Raw genomic sequence first — 20983 nt, 5'->3', positions numbered from 1 at the left:
GTACATGTGCTCTCTTTCATAGCAATTATTTTTGATGGATAAAGGGAGTATGTGTTATTTTCTGTAGGGCTAACGTGCCAGCACGTGAGCCAGGCAGTGGACATGCACCATGTGAAGAGGGCGGTGGCTCAGAGCGTGTGGTCAATCTGTGCGGAATGCCTGAAGGAGAGGCGGGTGAGCGATGGTGAGCCCAGGGCGCCTTCAGACATCTGGCTGTGTCTCAAATGTGGCTCCCAGGTAAGCAGGTGTGCTCAGGCTGCAGAGGTGGAGTTTCTGAAGGATATGTTGTGGATCCTTGTCTGTTTGGCATCTTATTACCTCCAGAGGAGCAGTGTGGTGCAAGTGCTTAGTTGTGAGCGTCACTGCTTCAGCTTCCTCAGGAAGTGGGGTGTGACCTTATGTTCCTGTTCATTTTTGGCAGTGTTAAGGGTTAGCTTTATGTGTCACAGTGCAGTGTGGCATCACAATTAGTGACGGTCCTGCCTTTTTTTTGTTCTTATCTGCATCCTCTTGCCACTTAGAGAGAATTGGCTCTGGGAACTGTGTGGCTGCAAAATGCATCCATTCAGCTGGCTCCTCTGGCAGAAGTTCCCATAAGTAGGAATGAATGAAAAACCAAACATGTATATTACTGAATGAACTTGTGCTGTGGTCACTCAATTGCTATATTTGATTGAAACCAGGGAGAAAGGACTGCTGGAGTGAGAATGCTGCTCCAGTGGCAACTAGCCATTGGATTGGATCAGTTATAATGTCAAATCATGGCCTTGGAGTTTAAAATGGCAGGTGCTGACCCCAAGGGCTTTCACAGATTTCTGCTCTGGGAGTGAAGTAAAGAAAAAATTTTGCTTGATACAGCAAAATTCAGTTTATGGGCAGTGTCAGGCTTGGTTCAGCCAATAGTTGCCTGAACAAGGCATGTCATGATTTTCTTGGAATTTCAGTAGGTTTCACTATAGAAAACTACTTTCAGTAGGTTTTACTATGGAAGCCAGCTCCTACCAGTATAATATAAACAGATTTGATTTTGCAAAGAAACATGCTATTTACAGGGTTCAGAAGATAGTTAACTAGATCTGAGGAGGACTCATATATCTTGCTTGAAAAACTTCCATTAAGGAAGGCTTTTAAAAGGAGTTAATTTTGTGTGCTTCTTCTTGTTCATGCTGTTAACAGCTTCTAAAACTTATGGCTATTCATAGACCAGTCCTGAATCTAAGTCCCACTCTGCTCATACTTGAACCATTGCAAATGCTTTTTCTTTAAATTGCTCTACATAAATGATGTGTTCTGAGCAGCTTTGTAGTACGAGTACAAAGCACTTTATGTCCTTTTTTCATTTACTGTCTGGAATGCATTTGACATTCTTGAGCAGTGAGGGTTACCTATGCTGTCCTCTTCCTTGATAGTCTGTGGACCAAATATGCTATATAGTTATTTCATTCATAATTATTAGAGTATTTTTGCTTTTTTTGAATGGCATAATTTTTTGTCCATTGATATTTATTCAGCACTTATCCAAAAGCTAGGAATTATTTCTATTAATAATTCTCTATATTTTTAAGTGATTTTTCCAAGTAGAAAAGATGAGAATGTTAAATCCTCTCAATCCTTACAAATGCTAAATAAGTAGGGCAGAATAGCTTCTTGTCTAGTTTTGAAAAGTGGTGTTTTTGTAGTTTATTTACTAATAATATAGTCTTTTAATAATATAGTCTTTTCCTTCTCCCCTTTCCTCCCCTTACTGGGTTGGTGTGTCCATTTTTAGGGCTGTAGTAAGAACTCAGAAGGCCAGCATTCTCTGAAACACTTCCAAACCGCACGCACAGAACCTCATTGCATCGTTATCAACCTCAGCACATGGATCATATGGTAAGAGTCAGTATGCAGGTGTTTGTGTGTGCCTGTACTGAAGGACTTCACATAACTTCAGGCAGTGTTTTCTCATGATAAAAAATGATTCTGACAGATAAAATTAATGCTTTCTATATAGGAAAGGTAGGCTTTCTGGAGAAAATGTGTTTGTCCTTTTTATTATCTGAGATTATTTAAATCTGCAAGGACAACAGTGAATTTGGACTGATCTATAAAAGAGCATATCTGAGATGAAGGAATTCAATTCTATTCCACTTTTTTAGTGTGAAAAATTGAAACTGAGAGCTTAAGTAATTTGTGTAATTAATGTTGTTTGGGAGGTTTGCTAGACCTGGGATGTGCCTGCAGATAGCCCTGAATTCCAGTTTGTTTCTTCTTTTGTTTAGGTGTTATGAGTGTGATGAAGAGCTGTCAACGCATTGCAACAAGAAGGTTCTGGCACAGATAGTTGACTTCCTTCAAAAACACGGTGCCAGGGCTGAACCAAGTAAGTTTGCACAAATAGTTTTATCTGGAGGTAATAATAAGCATTTCAGATTTTGAATCATGTTAAAAATACAGCTGAAAGGTTGTGTACAATGTCACCATAATGTAATTTATAATTGCAAAACTTCTTGGGGAGGTAATGCCTATCAAAACATAATGTCACTTTTTTTTCTACAGTATGATTACATTTTAAAAATATTTTGGACACTATAGGACAGTGTTTCTGGATTTTGTCCTTAACAAAGAGAGTTTACTGTAGAGGAGTTGTTACCTTAAATAAGATAAGGCCATATAAATTAATAAATTAATGCATAAAAATATATTGAAGTGTACATTATACATTCACTATAAATGAATCTAATTTTCTCACTACGGATACATAACAGCTTGAAATTTTCTGATTTTAACTTGTTCTCCACAGTTAGCTAGATTTGTTTAAGTGGATTTTCTTGTACTCAGTTGTTGGATAGAATATCCTGTTTTACTGTTTAGTTTTAATTATTAGAATGGTAATTTCTATTAAAATAAGATAGTATTAAATAATTTTCTTATATTAGGAGCATACTGTACCTTCTCAATATATGTGCTAGTGTATAGAACTTCATATGTGTGGCCCTCAGCTGTCTGCTCTTGATAATGTTGATGTTATTCATCCCTGCTGTAACACACTTGGCAGCATTTCTGGCTTGTGATTTAGAGAGTGCATTGAATTCCACATTTGCTTCTCAAAAACCCACCTTAAGTAAAATAAACTTTTAAAACAATTGGTTGCATCCTTTAACAGAGCTAATCAACCAGTTAGAAGTAAGAAAGGAGAACAGTTGCTTTACAGAATTACACTAAGTATTTTTCTAGCTGAATGTGCATAAATCCTACCGGTTTTGAGGGAAAAAATGAAGGGCTGCTTAAAAATACGATATTTTGATCTAGTCACAGACTGTATATTAAATTATTCAATTTTAATAAATTGATATATTGCTACCTTTTGCATCTTTTTTTTCTTAGAGCAGTGAATATACAGCATGCAGCTTCACTTCTATTCAAAGCTATAGTTTCAAATTTGTGTGTAATAAATGGGTGTTGCAGCTTTCTTGCAGATGAAGATGCTGTGGTGTTTTTCTTTGGTTAATGTAATGAAAGCAATTTTATTCCATTATTGTACTGCGGATAAGACTTTCTGAGTGATACAGCTCTGTGCCTCATGGTTTAGATTCTTAATTTGTGAAACTTCAGAACACCTGAAGCTTTCAGATTAAGAAGCTGAAACGTTTTCTGTGAAATGCCTTAAATTAATCAACTTAAATTCCAAACTAACTCAGGAAAAGCAAGCATATTTATTGCAGAGCAGGGTGGCATATGTTTCTGCTGTATATGCATTTGTTTAATTTTGGTACTCTGTTTTGAAAATGCTTATGTTTCATGTAAATGTTTGCTGATATAACTGGAAACTTTGCTGTAACTGGAACAAAAATAGTGTATATATTTTTTTTTGTTCAGGGCTTAGACATAGCCTTGCAGGGTGCCTGCCTTGGCAGCAAGAGGTCTGAGAGTGCCCGGGTCGCTCCTGCAGGGCAAGCCACATCTCCTGCTCCATTCTGGGAAAGGGTTGAGGCTCCAGTGTAGGCTTGGATTAATGCATTAAGTGTGTGTGTGTGCTTCCAGTGATATTTTTTAAAGGTGAAAGTCTGTGACTCTCTCCACTCTGTCTGTGTTGAGCAGTTTGGATTGCATTCCTGAAAGCTCTGGGAATGTTGGCCCAAAGATGATTTGTTGGGTGTTCCTGAGTGGCAAGCTCAGGAAAAGAAAAGCTCTTTGCCCAGGACTGTGTCTTTAGGCCAGGTTCTTTGCTGGAAGAGGCTGGAAAACAGCCGTGTATTTATAAATGACTGGTGTGCATGACAGGGAACTCCCAACCAGAATTGGCACTCTTGGTTCGTTCTGATAAATTACAAACTTGGTACTTCTGCAGAAATCTATCTAAGATTTTTTTCTTTTCTTTAAATTAGACTACCTTTAGGGATTCTGAAAAAATAAAATCTGAAATTAAAATGTAGTTCATGCTGTTGTCCAGAAAACAAAAGAATGTGATGTATTACTGTGAAAATTAACTCTATTTTACTTTTTTTTAGTGCAACATTTTATTTCACATTCCATTGATATTTTCAGTGTAGCTGTCATTCTTTAAAATGTTAGTTGGTGTAGATTTTAAAAAATTTATTTTGTGTATTCACTCCTTAAAAGCATAACCTAATTTAAAAAAAAAGAAAAATAACTTGTAAAAAACAAGTAGTGTAAAACTGACAGTTAGTTCATATTTCTTGCTTAAAAATCCATCTTGTGCTTTTTTCCCTATTGCTTTTCCACTTCTTTGTAAAAAAGCAGTCACAGTGAAGACAGTTCTCATAGCAGAATGTGGCACTGTAACAAGAATTCATCTTACGTCTGGATTTCTTTCTGTTGTAACAACTGGTTAGCATGGTGCATCATCAAAATTCAAATAGCATTGTGTAGAAATTTCTGTAGAAATGCAGTATGAAATGGATTAAGTAGCAAATGAGGGCTGCTAGGATTTTTTTTTTTTCAGTTCTCAAAAGTGCAGCATTCATTTAAAGATAAAATGATCAGTTGAAACATGTGAGAGAGGGTTATATAGATTTCCTAATTAATGCATCTTGGAAAATAAACAAAAGCAAAATGCTTGTCATTTGGTACTAATGTGGTGGAATAGTGTGGCAGCAGGATCCCTGCTTTTCACTCAGCCTCTCATAAAGATTCAACTTCACTTCAGCTGTAAAAATGTGCAAATTACATTACTACTACATGACTGACTTTTGTAATTACATTAAGCGATTGAGATAAATCCCAGTTCTGGGTTCCCAAAAGAATGCTTGCAGCTGTGTGATTTTCACATCTGATCCTATGGTTTGTTGTACCCAGCAATGTCTGCTCTTTTCCTGTTTTTTTTTTTTCCTCCCTTTTTTTTTAGAGGAGTCTGTTTGGTTAAGAGGTCATGTTGGGCACAAGCTGGAAGAAAAAAGAAAGATTGCTTTCTAGGGTGTACCACCCAGAAATTTGTTTTGTGGAGAAGGTTAGCAGGCCGTGATGATTGCCACAGAAAGGCAGGTGCAGTATTGTCCGTGTGGCACACTTGTGAGCTTCACATGGACATAATGCACATGTAGTACACAGGAACCATGCTGAGACATTGCAATCTGTGTGTCTGCTCATTTACTGGAGAAAACAAATTGTTTTGCAGTCTTAAAAGTGAATCTTACGCATATTTTCCTTTACAGAAGCCAAATTATATGTTGGTGGAAATATAAGATTGCATAATTTTTATAGAGCAGTTAATTAAATTGGTTTGTGTGGCAATAGAATGGGAAGAAAGAATATATATTCTTGAATGTTGTGGTTAAAGTTATTATTGGGAGGGGCAAGCAGAGGAAAAAGGTTTTGCTAATAAGTTCAGCTGCCTGGATTTGCCAGTCAGTGAAAGTTGGACACTTGATTTTTGTTTTGATGGCTGTAAATAATGTATAAAAATAGATATAATTTTACAGTACATGTGAGAGTTGCAGACTTGTATAGAAAGGTAGTGTGATGGCTAACTTTGCAGATTTCCATTCTGCTGTGAATATTAGCAATTGACAAAGGATCATATTGAAAAAAAATTGTGTTCTTTCTTAAGTGACTTTTGCATGTAGTTTGGAGTCATAGAAGACCATTCTATCTACTTAGAATCAACTAGCAAAATAAAACAGATTATGTTGATTTTCTGAATCTGAAAATCCACTTTGGCTAAAACGCAAATTTTGGTTGTTGGCCAGAAATTTTCTTTCAAATTTGCTTACTTGCTAGTAAGCTCCTTGCAAAGGAATGAAAACTGAATCATTGACAAAAAAAATTTTTAGGCATTCTGTAATTTTTAACCATGGATTCTTTCCTTTCCTGTCCATGTACTTATTTGCTTGTGAGGTGTAACACAAGTCAGCTTTCCTGTCCATGTACGTATTTACTTCTGAGGTGTAACACAAGTAATTTGAACATATAGGATCAAAAGCAGTCCTTGAATAGGTTGCTCTTCCACACTGTGCAGATGTCTTTTCTAGTTTATAACATTGTGACAAGACTCAGAGAAATAAAATTACAGTTATAACATTGTGGCAAGACTCAGAGAAATAACATTACCGTGTATAACATTGTGGCAGGACTCAGAGAAATAAAATTACAGTTTATATTTTTTAGGGTTGTAATGCTGCTAGAGAAATGGAGCTTTTAAAATTTAAAGTTAGTGACTATTTCAGAAAAAAAAAACCAGTCTGTTTTTTGAAGGTTGGATTCTCATTGTTGTACAGTGTTCAAAAAAAAGCCACCTAAATTTTTTAGATAAAAAAGGAGTGACAGACAATTTAGTAACATTTCATAATACAGCATGATGAGAACTTGGTAAAAGAAAGGCAGTCTGTTAACCTTGCTTTTACTATGAAGACCTTCAGCTGAAGTGCCAGAGTTGTATTCAATAGAAAAGGCTTGACCTTGGCATAAAAGTGCATATTCCTGGAACCCTTATTTTCAATTAAAAAAAAAGTTGCATTGAAAAGATGAGCAAGAGTGCTTACTCTCCTGGCTGGAAAAAAACCTTGATGTCATTTATCTTCTTGCTTTCATACCATCTGCACCCCCAGACAGAGCTCAGTTTCAGCAAAGGCAGTACAGAAGTCTGTGTGTGCTGCAAATGTTTGAAATGATGGCAAAACCAATTGATAGGGAACTCACAATAAGTTTCCCTTTGCACGTGGATGTGTTTGTACACCTGGTGCAGTAAGTGGCTCTGCTTTGTGGAGTGAATCATTGTCTGTGCTCATGTTTGGCTTAGGAGTTTCAGTCACTGCCCATGAGGCTGGTGCTGAGCAGCTGTGGGACAAAGCAGTGTTCCCTGCCTCCAGAGAGCTTATGGGACAGGACCACAGGTGAGAGGAGCAGGCACAAGAAAAGCTGAAGAAAAGAGCAGCAGGAAAAGAGTGCTTTGCAGGCAAGAGCTGTAGCAGAGGAGCAGCTTCTGCTGCCCTTCTTTCCAGGGCTCTGGAAGGGTGGGAAGGGGGCTTTCTAGTGTGGGAGAGAGCAGGGTGGTGTTAGGAAGCTTTGCTGAGCATGAGGCTGTGTCTATGTGCAGAAGCAGCTGTCTGAGAGTTGGAGGTGGATAAAATGGTGGGACCAGAGCTGGGTACTGACCTGGTGCCTGTGGAGAGGTGGTCAGTAGGGTATGATGATCTGGATGGAGAGCTGGGCAGTAGGTTTTGGCAGAGTGCTCAAGCAGAGTGTCTGTGCAGCCAGATACACTTTGTTAAAGGAAGAGAAGGTTCCAGTGATCAAGGCACAGCTTAGGTGAGAGTTTTTCTTGTATGACTGCATCAGAAAAGTCACCTCTGCAGCAAAACAGCAGGAAGAGTCTGACAGAGAGGCATGGTCTGAATGTGAGTCCCGAGCATAGTGGGATACTCTGTCCCTGCTGGGGATGGACAGGCCTGCCTAGGGCTGATGTCCACACTACCTGGGAAAGGCAGAGAGCTTAAGGGTCACAATGTCAATTCTCTAGCAGATGAGTTAACTAATGACAGAAATCTGTCTGAATTTAATTACTTCTGTGCTTTTCACCCATCCTACTGTCATTAATATGAACAAGGTCCTTTATAACAAATATTACTACATGTGGACAAATGACTCGGACTACTTCTTTTATTCTCTTAGGCCAAGAGCTGAAGGTCCTTGTGGGCAGCTGCAGATGACAGCTGTTTTGATGGAATCCTTCAGCTGGGATCCTTGTGCATATACTGGCTTAAAAGTCACTTTTCATACCCAAAAGCTCACCCTTAAATTACAGAATTGCAAGATTGAGTCAGCAAGGGCCCATGAAACAGTTGTTCAGTGCGAATTCACTTTAAAAAATTACATATTAGCTTTTTGATTAATAACATGTTTGTAGCCTTGGGTTAATCTTGAAGAAGGACCCTCTAGCCCCAGTCTGTAGAAGTATTAGCTATCACAGTCATTACCAGCATGTTCTATTAAGACTGACCAACTCTTCACATGTCAAGTAAACATTCAGCTTCAGGCCTGTCTGTCATTTATCACTGAGCCGGGGACATTGAGCAGAGCTAAATTAAAAACTGCTGTCCCTCCTCTGGCTCTGTATATGTGCTCAAAAATATCTGTGTGTTATAAGCAAGGCAGCAGGCAATGTTTGTAATGGCAAAACAGCACATTTCTGTCAGGATTTTTTCACAGATACAAAAAACCTAGTAAAATATCATGTGGATTGTGTTTTAAAAATTATTAAGAAATAAAAATGCAGTAATTAAAACCTTCTGAATGAAAGGAGGTTCCTAACTGATACCACCATCCAGGCATTTTTCCAATTTGCTACTACTTCTCCTTATCCTTATACATATATCCTTCTCCCTATATATATATATCCTCCTAATTATCCGGCTTTGTGGCAATCGGATGTCAGGTTCTCATTTCTTGTGTTTTGTAATTGCATATTCATCCAGCTCTTATCACAAAGCTGGATGCTTCAGCTTTGTTTTCCCTCCCTTAAATAATTTGTATGTGAGGTTCAGCAAATGGAACCTTGCTACTTGTGTGAAGCTGCCATTTAACCATGAAGTGAAATGCTTTTATCGAGTTTGCCCTGCAGATATGGTCCGCTGTGGCAATGCTGTCCATATTTGGTGGCTGTGCAAGGAGAGCCAGGTGGTGCTGCAAAGCATAGCACAGTGAAGCGTGGACAGATCTAGGTTTGACATTTGTCATCCTGTACTGCTAAAGGGAAGAGAAAAATCTGCTTTTCCATATGCTTATGCTTTAATTTTTGCCTGCAGTTTTGTCCAGATGGCCCTGTGAACATTGTTTACTTTAAGATGCTGTCCCAGATGTTTTTGAATGCCGATGGATAAATGCAACAACTGTGGTATACTAATACACAAATTATTTCCACAATTTTGACTCTTTTTTCAATTTTTTTTTCCTCTTTTTAACCATCTCTTTTCCCCAGCACTATTCTGGATGGCCCACTTCTCTGAGGGGAAAACATCTCCAGTTATATTATTAAACTTCGGAGAGAGAACAGTGCCTTTGAGTTGCACATAACTTGGAGCTCCCATTCCCATGCTGTGGTTGTTCTGAAGATTTTTGGGTACATGATCTGCAGACACTGTAGCATTCCCCTTCTAAGCATGATATTTAAAAGGTGTTGCTTCATGTAGCCCATAAAGCAGTGACTGTTTAAGGGTGTGAGCAGCTCGCTTGTTGTTTATTATAGTCAAAACCACTTTGTCTGCTTTTTCAAGGAGAATTTTGTCTTTTACTTTGCCCTTGTACTGTCTTAATTTTCCACCTGAGTGGAAAGGAGAGTAATTTAAAACTGTGTAAGCACTGTTAACAAGAACATCTAAAAATGGTTTTAAACAGCAAATCGCCTCTAACTCTGTTTTGCAAAACTCTTATACAGTTTGGAAGAATAGTTGCACCTCGATGGCACTGTAGGGTGCAGGCAGACTGTGTCAGAAGCTTATTGCCAGATACAATAGATATTTTAATGACTTCTTTTTTATTCCGTGATTTTTTTTTTCATTTTCTAAGCAAGAAGGTATTTAGGAGTGTACATAAAGGAACCTTTTGGCATGCGAATTTCATTAACGTAAATAGGTCTGTTAGTTTTTTCTCAAGAACACTATAATGAGACTTCAATGTGAAACTCATTAGAACAAATACATGAATTCATATGTCAAGACAGAGATTGTAGCATCACAGTTCTTGGCATCTATTAAGTCCATAACTCGTTTACATTGACGTGCATTGTTAATCAATATTTAAGACACTGCAGATGTCAGTAATGTTCACATTTAGTCCTGCAACCATGGCAATATGAAAGTTGCTAGTAGAATTCAAGGCTAAATATTGTTATTGCAAGTCTTTCCATTACCTCTAGGCTACAAGTTAATGACTGTCTAACTTTTCTGCCCCTCATCTATTTAAATAATAAGGGAAACAAGGAATTACATGGTTGTTATAGCATAGTTTTATCAATTTTTTGTTACTTGAAATTAAAACACTAGCGTTGTATGTATGTAGATTGCATTAGTAATTCCTCAGGCTGTGACAAAGGGAGGTGAGTTAAGGAGCAAATGTAGGGATAATGAGTCCAGTTGGGCTGTTGACAAGGCAGTTGGAATGGAACACTGTAGTTGATAAAGACTTGCAGCATTCAGCGGTAACTTTGGGCTACCTCCTTTCAAATGCACCAAAAAGCAGCCTTTGAATGGTGTTTCTGATGTGTATAATGAACATATATCTCAGCTGCCTATTGTTAATAAATAACTCATTTTACTTTATTTATTACTTGTTTAATTGTGGAAGTTACAGTCTTATAGGACAGTATGATTATTATGGAAGGTTTTGTTGGATATGGAAGGTTTTGTTGGATATAAAGCCCCAGGGCTTTATCTATTGATGTCTAGTTTTTTGGTTTTTTTGGTGTTTTTAAGACTGGATATAGCAGCTTAGAGTGTTATCAAGGTATCTTCCACATAGTTAAAAATAATAAAAATAATAATGCAAGGACTTAATTGATTAAGCTATGCAGTTATGTGGTCATATTAATCTGTAATTTAATTATAGGTTCATCAAAAATCATACGTCTTCGTGAAGAAAACAGTGAAACAAGTGAAATACTGAAAGGGAAAACCTCTGGTAATGGTGCATCAGTTCCAGTTAAAGGAATAAATAATTTAGGAAATACCTGCTTTTTTAATGCTGTCATGCAGGTAAGATGGAAAGATCATGCCACTTTCTCTTAACAGATTTCCGAAATACTAAGTCTGTATAATCTATGGGTTTCTGAAAAGGTTTTGAGTATTACGAATCTTCATTCTGCTTTCCGAGAGTCCTTTTCAAATTCTTTTTACTCTTTACTATCGAAGGAGTGTTTCCTGTTATAATAAAAAAGAATTCCTGCATCACTGGTGTTTTGCACAGTAATGAAACAAGTGAAAATGCCAAGTGTTTTAAACACTGCGTATGTGTGTGGGTTGTACTGTAGCATATGGTTTTATTTGAAGTTCAGCATTATTAGTCATGGCTAATGCAGGGTATCATCATACTGGTGATGTGAATAGTGGCACTGTGTGCATAATGTAAATGTCTGCACTATTCATTGGGTGATTTTAAACCCCTACAATGGATGCAGTTATAAAATTACTTTTATCTATTATGTATTTTTTCTGACTACAATAAGAGGAATGAGCTATACTAATAAACATCTATTGATGTTTAGTATACAAGCAATCCAACATCCTCAAAAAAAGCATTAGCCTTAGTGGGTTTTATATTGCACCATCCTGTTGCTTGTCAGCTAAGCAGAGACATCTCTATGTCTGCAGATAAGTGAGCAAGTGAAAGAAAACTGCTATAAAGGTTTTCTGCACTGACACACCTCATGTTTATGATGTTGATTGGAAAATTCATTAAAGAGATAGTAAATTCAAACAGGCTGCAAATTGTTATCTGTCCATACTTAGCACATTGTAGAAGCCTAAGTGATCTGCTGTCAGGGTTGAACAAATATAAAGAAACAAAGATGAGATATCTTGAGTTGATTTCTTTCCTCAATTCAGAAGGGTAATACCTTTCATTGTGCCAAAGTCTTTGTGCTTCATGGGGTATGGTGAGAGGGACTGCAGATTTTAAAAGAGGCAAATGATTTCTGATAATAATGTGCTCATCCTAAAAAAAAAAAAGTATCTTGTTGCTCAATATAAATAAAAAAGTTATTACTAGTGGACTATTTTGAAATTACAGAAAAATAAATAAATACAATTTTAGTAACAGTCAGATCAGTGACTTTTTTATTGTTCTTTCTAATGGTTGGATCTAAACCTTAGTTACACGTTATGAAGTATATCTGGTTTGGTGTACCCCTGAATCTAGAATATATAACTAAAGAAACTCTGTAATTGAACTCTCAACATGTTTCTTATAGTATTTTGGTTTTTTTTTTTTTCTTTAAGAACTTGGCACAGACTCACGTTCTAAATGAACTGATGTATGAGATAAAGGAGAAAGGAACAAAGTTAAAAATCTGTCATACTTCAGATTCTCAACTGGTAAGTATGCACTGAGAAATACAAATTTGGGAAAATGTGGGAAGAAGCTGGAGGAAATCACATCTTTGTTAAAGGTGTTACTCTCCCATTTCTTCCACATTTTAATTGTTCAGTGGGTTTACATTACCTGTGAACTTATTTCTTTTACAGAAATCATTACTCAGCCCTGGAGAAAGAGGAAGAATTACTTGCTTTCACATTTTGTGATGTTGAAGTATCAAATAATGCCTTAAGAAAGAGCATATGGCTTATTTTTACGTTTAATTTCTTCAGTACAAATGTATGATACAGGAAATAGTGTTTGGCTCTAGAAAGTATCTGTGAAATATTCTATTCCTGTCCATCCCTGCCATTCATTGATAAGGCCTGTAAAGTTTTTTACATGCTTCACAGGCCAGGGGATTTAAAACAAGAGAAGCAACATTTTAGTGAGGAACAAATTTGTCCTCAAGCTTACTGCAGGCATATGGGAAAGTTTCACCTATGGCTATTATCCAAAGAATATTCTGCTGTTCCAGTCATGTCTTAGAGACTTGGGGTTTCATTATATGTTGTTGGCAATAAAGATAATACCCCTTTTCCTCTGCTAGCTGAAGCAAACAGTTTACAGAGGAGTTTTTCTTTGTTTTTTCTTTTTTTCCTGCTGTTTGCTGTGAGCTTTCTGGTGGCAGTGTGGCTAGAGGAGTGGTATTCTGTTTCAGATACCTCTGAATTGATGATGATTTCACTGTGTTGCTGTAGGTGGTGTTCATAGCTTCTCCAGGCAAGAACAGTGTGAAATTCAGTGCGTTGCTGTCTTTATTTCCTCCAGTAGCAGTTCAGAGCAGTAAGATGTTTCATGAAGTTATCCTGAGCCACAACAGAGGTCTGGAGCTTGTTTTTGCCTGAAGGCTTAGCAAGCCACTGGGGTGTTGGCTTATGCTTGATGTGTAACTTGCACAGCCATAAGGTTGAAAGATTTATTTTTCATTTCATGACAATGCTTACAATAAAAATAGTCTTTGGAGCAAAAATTGTGTTTTCTGGTCTTTGTATGCCAATGCAGAATTTGACATTGAACAAGAGGGCTGCAGTAGTTTAATAGCAATGTAGAAACCTGCAGCTTCTTGCTTGGTAAGGGGTCATTTCCCACCTTCTGATAGTGCACATAAAACAAATACTTTGTGTGTATCCATGTTGCTTATGTTTTGTATGGATCTGCTTTCTGGATGAGGTGCCCTCTCCAAGAGTTTATCTGCCATTTGTAATCTGTTTCTCTGAGAGTCAGGCCAGCTAGAAGAGAGCACTGGGGGCACATAGGAACCTTGGAGCATGTTAGGGAGAACTGGTGGTCTGTGGTCATTGTGACATGTGGTGTATAAGCAGTGCAGGACTTTAAAATTCTGCTTTAAAATTGGCTTGATTGGCTGCTGGCTGGATCCTTCCAGACCCAGAATCTGCTGGCTGGGCTGAACATCATACCAAGAGGGGCTCTGCAGGATGCACCCTGTGCCTGTCTCGCAGTGCCACAGGGGACATGTGGGATCTGCCATCAGCCCTTGCTGTGAGCCACTGCTGGGACCTTCACAGCACCTGGTGTGTGGAGGAACAGGTTGTGTTTCTGTGGCTGCCAGATGTGTGGAATTTTCAGTTTGTGGCTCACAGATCAGAGAAGCTGGATGCCCCATTCCTAAGGCTGGGTAGCAGAGAGCCACTGAGCACAATCTTAGGCTGGCCCACGGAGGTGGTCACCTGGGTTGCCTGTCCAGATGAATTTCAGTGCATGTGAGGGTAGGAGTAAAGCAGGTAATACAAAGGTTGCCTGTTTTTGGGAGAACCAGACTGGCTCATTGACATGCCTGTTTCCAAAGCTATTGGTTACGACCAAAAATTGTTTGGTTTTGCAATTAATACTCCTTAAATAATAAGCCTGCTCTTAAATTATTTCAATCAAATGGGTGACATGAACATTTAAAAAAAAAACATCCTGAAACACTCTTAAGACTGAATGTTACATTGCTCTTTATCATGTATCTAGTAACTTGAAAGAAGTCTTGTGTCATTACTTTTGAAATCTGATGTGTGATTTACCTTTGTTTTTGAAGGATCCTTTGGTGGTAAACCTGTCCAGCCCAGGACCTTTGACTTCAGCAATGTTCTTGTTCCTTCACAGCATGAGGGAGGCTGGAAAAGGTCCTCTGTCTCCTAAAGTGCTGTTCAGCCAGCTTTGTCAAAAGTACGTATCGTGTCCTCAAGCTCATCTTTCACTTATTTTTTTAATTTTAGTTTCCAGTGATGTGTTTCTAAGTGTGTAATGTCTGTTGTCCTTTCTAAAGAAACTGTTAGGTTTTTACCAGGCAGTCCAGAAAACAGCTCCTTCATATTTTAAAGTTGAAGGACTCCTTGTTGCATGCCAGGGTTATACCTGCTCTCTGTGTAATGTGTGGCCCAGTTCATAACCATGGATATTCAATGGGCTTTGAACTGAGTGTGAGGGGGCCAGAAGAGGGCATGGTAAAACTGAAGAAAATAGGATGGCAGATTTTGTTGTTTGTTAGCATAAAGTTGTGCTAACACTACAAAGTGTACATAGGTATTTTGTAAAAAAGAATAAGATTTTAAATGGGGAACTTCTGCTATGATGTCTAACCTTGGCATCAATTCAAAATTAAAAAGGGTCTAACAAATAAGGACTTGAAGCAGTACTGAAATGGCATATGGCTGCAGATTGCAAAGAGCTTACAAGCCCTAAAGAAACTCCTGTTTCTTGGTGTGGAAAATGTTTACAGTGGTGCTTTGTAGGTACTTTAAATTATGATGCAAACAATCTTGCTTTTAAAAACACCTGTAGAAGACCTACTTAAAAGTTGATACAAATATTTAAATATTGAATTACTAGTAACAGAATCTCTAGAAGCAGAGTAACTGGAGAATGGTATATCTGAATCTCATATTTAGAAAAGAATAATGTTGCATGTTAGTTTATTTGCTACAGTATTACTGCACAGAAATGTAAACATTCTGCAGCAGCAGAGTTAAGAGGAAAGTTGCAGCTTCCTACCACGGAGTTCCAGGACAACCTTACTGAGCAGGAATGGATTTAAAATATGGTAGAAAGAAACAAAAGCTTTTCGAATAGAACAGGGACAATTTAATTCTATAAAGAAGCAAGTCATTGCCTTTTCTTTATCCTCAAAATTCAGCTTCAGAAATTTAATATTATATTTTTTCTATTGTGCTTGTCTTCCTTTTGATTCTTTTGAGTTGTAAAAGGAAATGTGTGTAAAGTTACTTTACAGCATTTTTGAGCAGTGTTCTTTGTTTAGCATTATCTACCTGGAAGAAAAATATATAGGGAAGAAAACAATATTGTTTTCTCACTCCTCCTTGTGTTTCAAGGTTCTCTCAAAAAATGTGAGTGTAAGAATTTAATTTGGCTGGGAAATAGAAGGAAAATTATTGAATAATACTAGTAGTTTTTTCCCAGTTAGTATTAAGGATTGAAGGGAAAAAATTATGTAAAATGTGTTTTGAAGCCGACCTTAAGAAATTGATTGTGAAAGAATCACAATGCAGTGCATTTCAGATGGCATGGTATTTCTAGAAGTGACAGGTATTTTATATCTGCTCTGTGTGTCTATAGTCATTGAGTGATGTCAATATTAAATCTCAGCTATCTAGTTGTTCAGTTGTTGTTGTCTTTTAATCATTAAGATGTACATACATTTTAATTAGCAGCTAAAATTGGAGCATTTTAATGTGTTTGGTAGAGTTTTGCTGTTCAGACATATATCTACCAGCTCCTACCATCACTCGCCTTCATCCCTACTTTTTACTTTCATTATCTTTGCATAACACCACTTAGATACAAATCCTTTACTAGCTCTACTATCAATAACAGAAGTGTCAGCCACATCCTATTAGTGAGAAGTTAGATGTTCAAGGACAGTAAGGGGCTGGACGGGTATGACAGAAGGTTTTGGTCTTTGGATTGTTTTCTCATTGTTGGTGAAACAAGCAAGAAACAGAGGGTTTCAGAAAATTTGGCAGTGTGCAATGGTAATAGTAGCAGAATGGGAAATCTTTATCTTTGCAAGCTGAATACATTTACTATTTATTAGCTTTAACAGTATGAATGCAGTGTTCTGTCATGCCATTTTTACAAGCCTTTTTCTTTCTTTTGTTTTCAAGTTGGCTTTCTATTTTTCATCAAAGTTGAAATGCAAGAGAGAGCAGGGCAAGACTGCAGGAGTTTCATTTAGGAAGAAATCTGTGCTACTGCAGTGTTCTCTGTAAAACTGCTTCTTGACTGCTGCCAAGAGGTTGTGTTGCTGAAGTAATCCTAGAGGCAGGCACTACCTGTGGTCTTTGTGCATTAGCACAAAGTCTTTTTATACATTAAACAAGGCTCAAACAACAAGTTTCCTGAAGAGATGACAGGATGAACATGTCAAAGGAAGAACTACACTGACACAGCTACCAGGGAGAAAGACATGGGGAAGGACATTACTATTCTGATAGTAATGTTTTGGGTTTATATATTACAGCCTCTTTTTCTTTTTTTCTTTTTAGTTCATTCTTTCCCCATCACAGATCTTGCTGTCTCAGTGCAAGTATACAGTATATCACCATACTTTTATTCAGTAAAGAATTTATGAAGGAGATTGTACAGATAGTATAGGATAGAAAAGGGTGCAGACACTGCCTCATTCAGCTGCAGCTCTGGCTTGTCCCTGAGTGGGATCCCAAAACCTGCAAGTGGATACATGTTCACTGCTCAAAAGCAGTAAGAGAACTGGAACATTGTCATTTTGCAGTCATTTGCAACTGCAAACTGCTACTTTAAGAGTCTGAGGAGATCATAATCTTGTGTATGAAAGGTGCTCTCTTTTTTTTTTTTTATGAAATAACAAAAGAAAAAAATGATACCAAGTGTTAATTTTATCAAGTGGTGGAGTAGCCAGGTTGAAGAAGGGGAGAAGAAGAAAAGAAGTGGATGAGTCTTTCTATAGCAACTGTTTAGCGTCTGGTACTAATTCATCCACTGTTAATTTTGTTAGTGTTGCAGCTGTCAGATGTTTCATGAGGACAGATTGTGAGCATAGCTACGGGGCCCTTCTGTTGGTTTTCCACTATGCTGAATATCAGGACTGCAGACTTCTGACTTATCTGGAGACTTAGTGACTAATGCAACACTGATGTATCAAGAGGACATATATTTTATTTCCTTTATTTGCTATGATTGAGTAATTATATTGGTGGAAGAAAGCTTAGTTTTGTGTAGCAAGTGCAGTATGTAAGTGATAAGTCTAGAAAGGAGTTACAGAATTTAGCTGCTTCAAACCTCCATTAAATAATTATTAACAGTGGTATATTATTGCTACATTACCATGCAGGAAAAGATACTTCCCTAACAAAGATTTTGTTGGTGTTCACAAAATGTATATAGGTCTTTATTCTTCAAAGACCATTATTCATCCTTCCTTTTCATGTGTAGAAAGTAGAACTGAAGGCAGAGGTGGGGCTGGCAGAATGGAGGTCATGTGTGGTTAGGACTGTTGATATTAACAGAATGATAATTTTGGAGGGGAAACCTAAACAATTCCACATTTATCACTTCTGAGAGGAAATGCTAAGGAAAACTAAGGTAATGTTATACAAGATATAAGAGATAAAGGAAACAGGATTTTTCTCATTAAGGAGTCTTTTTGAGCCTTTTCTTTTTAAATAATACTGCTGTATCTAAGAAGATATTGAAAAATAATCTTCTTAGAAAATATTGTATTGCTTGTTTATTTTTCCCATTTGACTTTTACCATGTAAGTATAATAGCAGCAGAACACACAGTTTGTTACCTTGACCAGTAGTTAGGAATTATTTTGTGGCCTTGTCGTGCCTCCATGTGCCTTGCTGGTGGTGCTGTGTCATGTTGAGGAGATCTGACAGAAGAGATTACACTTCTGGGCAGCGGCAGTTGAGAGATTGCATGTCTTTTTTTTTTTCAGCAAACTTTGTCAGAGTTTTCATAATTTTAGGAATAAGTTTCTGAGTGCAAAGTAAGCAAATTGCATGTAAAAGTGTGTGCTGGCAGCAATCATCTGTATGTGGTCCTGAGCTTTATGTTCACTTCTGCCCAGAAGGAACATCTGTGTAGCATTTTGGAGAACACAGGTATTTTCAGTGTGTGGTATTGGTGAGCTGTATAAGCAGAGTTTATAGACAAAATGAAGAAGAAAACCAGTAATTTTATTAGGTACATTGGCAGTGTATTCTCCATTTTGGTTAACCAGAATTTAGGGAGTGGTAACAAAAACAGGAAGACTTTATGTCAACAGAGACTTGAATATTGGGATTTCAGGCAGGAGAGAACATGAAAAGAAGACATGACAGCAAGAGAAGACAACGAATAATAAATTAGCTGTGCTTCTTTAATTGCCCTCATAAGAGTTCAAGGAGCTGTCTGTGAAACTGAAAAGCAACAGATTTAGAGCCAGGGGAAAAAAAAAAGGAGTTTTTTTAGCATTTTATAGGGCTAACCTGTGGAACTTGTCAGAGCAGAGTACTGTTGGAAATCTTAGCAGGACTTAAAGGAAGAAACAATAGATCTGGTACATTGCAAGAAAGCAGAAGTATCTCATTTTCCCTTTTGGGGGAAGGTGAGACAAAACAGGTGAAATAAATCAGCCAGTACATCCAAAGGCGGGTTAAGTGCTGTCTATCCATGCCCTTGAGATAGTACAGTTGTGCCTGGTGTTATCTGTTACTTGCATGTGGAGGCAAGCCCATGTTTGGCTGGGCTCCTCCTAAGCACCTCCTACCAAGCAGAATTCTGTAGTGTAATGTACTACATTAAAGGATTCTTGTGCATGTTGCTTTACTGGAAAAATCCAATAGTATCTTCTGTTTTCTGTTTCCAAGTGCTTATTGTTGTTTCTAATATCTTCTAAGGTATTAGGCTATCTTCTGTAGAAAAATAGTAATTCTTGAAAGGATGACTTCGGAGAAGATTTTTATTAAAGACAGTAAAAGTATGACAGCTCTGTGCAGTATGATTAAATGACTTTAATTGTATCCCAGTTCTGCTTTTAAAGCATAGCTTAATTTCCATCAAATGAATATAATATAGGAGTTAAAACTATTATTTTTTTAATACTATGTTACCATGTAGTTTTTGTTATTACAGCATTCTAGGAAGTAGATTATCCTGAAAAGTATTTTTTAAACTGACAGTCAAGCAATTATAACTGCTCTCCAGATGAGCAACAAGAGGCTAGTAGATGTCACAGTTGTCCTTCACCACTTCTGGCCATTAGCAGGAGTTCAACCTGTTCTGTCATTATCCTGCTGACACTGTACAACAGGTTGTATCGCATTGGCACTGGCTTCCATATGTCAGCACATCTGTGAGCGGTCAACTCAACCAACCATCTCCAAGTCCCCCACTTTTGCCAAGGATATTGCTTGAAGCATATTTTCAAGGAGACGAGAGCACACATCTTTTAGTTGTCAGATTTCTGTGTATCAGCATGGATTAATTCCTTTTTCGTCTCTCATACTGGTTTATAAGTGTAGGAAGTTTCCAGTAAATGCATTGTGAAGTGTAAAATTCCTTCCTTTCTTTTTGTTATTTTTTGGTTTCCTCTTGTGGTTCCCCACCCAAAACAAATGCGCTAATTTCAAGTATTTTTTCACAAAACATGAGATATTTAGAATTATATGCAACATTACATAGCATGCTTTGTACATGAATGACAGATTAAATATATTTTAAGGAGTGTTAACAATTATGTAAATTGTCAGTCCAAGTAAATGACTCAGCCTTACAGGGAAGCTTTACAAGTCACTTTCCCTACCAATTCACCTTTAAAGTGGTAGCTGTTACATTCCCATCATCCTTGTTTCCATTGAAATCAGGCATATAAAGTTAGTACAGTCCCTGAGAAGCCTAAATAATCTTGTAAATTACTTGTACTTGTAAATGCACTGTGTTCTAATAAAATAAAAAAAAAAACACAAAAACAAACCAAAACAAACCAAAATGAAAAACTTCCATGGCTGAACTAATTTCCTCTTCTCTAATTTAAGCGAATAAAGCTGTGTGGAACATGCAAGTAAATTATTTTACTTTGAATTACAAATTAGGAAATTAATTTGCACCTGAAGTTATTTTTGTATATTCATCAGTGGGAGGTTATACTGCAGTAACAAAAAGTTTGTGTGGGGCTTTTTCCTGATTTTCATTGAAGATTTTGTTCAGTGTGGTGTCTGCAGTGAAAAAAAACCCCTCCTGTAACAGTGTTGGAATTTTTGCTTGCTCCTTTGTCAAGTAATTATTAATTTTTCTTCCCTTTTATTATAGTGTCTCTTGAAGAGTTCCTGTTTTGTTGCTAAAAAATAGTAAAATCCCTATTAGTACCAGGATCCAGAACATGTATATGTGGAGGATTTTCTTGCTATACTGGAGCTATTAGTGTGCTTGT

The 20983-nt window shown here is 37.3% G+C and overlaps 1 protein-coding gene across 3 annotated transcripts in view; it reads left to right on the top strand.

Moving 5' to 3' along the window:
- The window catches only part of USP45 (ubiquitin specific peptidase 45), a 48868-nt gene that overhangs the window by 10203 nt on the left and 17682 nt on the right, over positions 1 to 20983 (top strand). For all 3 annotated transcript variants that reach the window (XM_021544938.3, XM_085574915.1, XM_085574914.1), the window contains exons 3-8: positions 68 to 237; positions 1769 to 1872; positions 2262 to 2362; positions 11041 to 11186; positions 12429 to 12524; positions 14609 to 14739. In XM_021544938.3, coding sequence (XP_021400613.3) covers positions 68 to 237; positions 1769 to 1872; positions 2262 to 2362; positions 11041 to 11186; positions 12429 to 12524; positions 14609 to 14739 — 748 coding nt within the window. The remainder of the gene's footprint in view (positions 1 to 67; positions 238 to 1768; positions 1873 to 2261; positions 2363 to 11040; positions 11187 to 12428; positions 12525 to 14608; positions 14740 to 20983) is intronic.

The sequence above is a fragment of the Lonchura striata genome, chromosome 3 (assembly GCF_050655825.1).
Source record: "Lonchura striata isolate lonStrDom1 chromosome 3, ASM5065582v1, whole genome shotgun sequence".
Lineage (NCBI taxonomy): Eukaryota > Metazoa > Chordata > Aves > Passeriformes > Estrildidae > Lonchura > Lonchura striata.
Note: the sequence above shows the minus strand (reverse complement) of the source record. Positions and strands in the feature narration are given on the sequence as shown.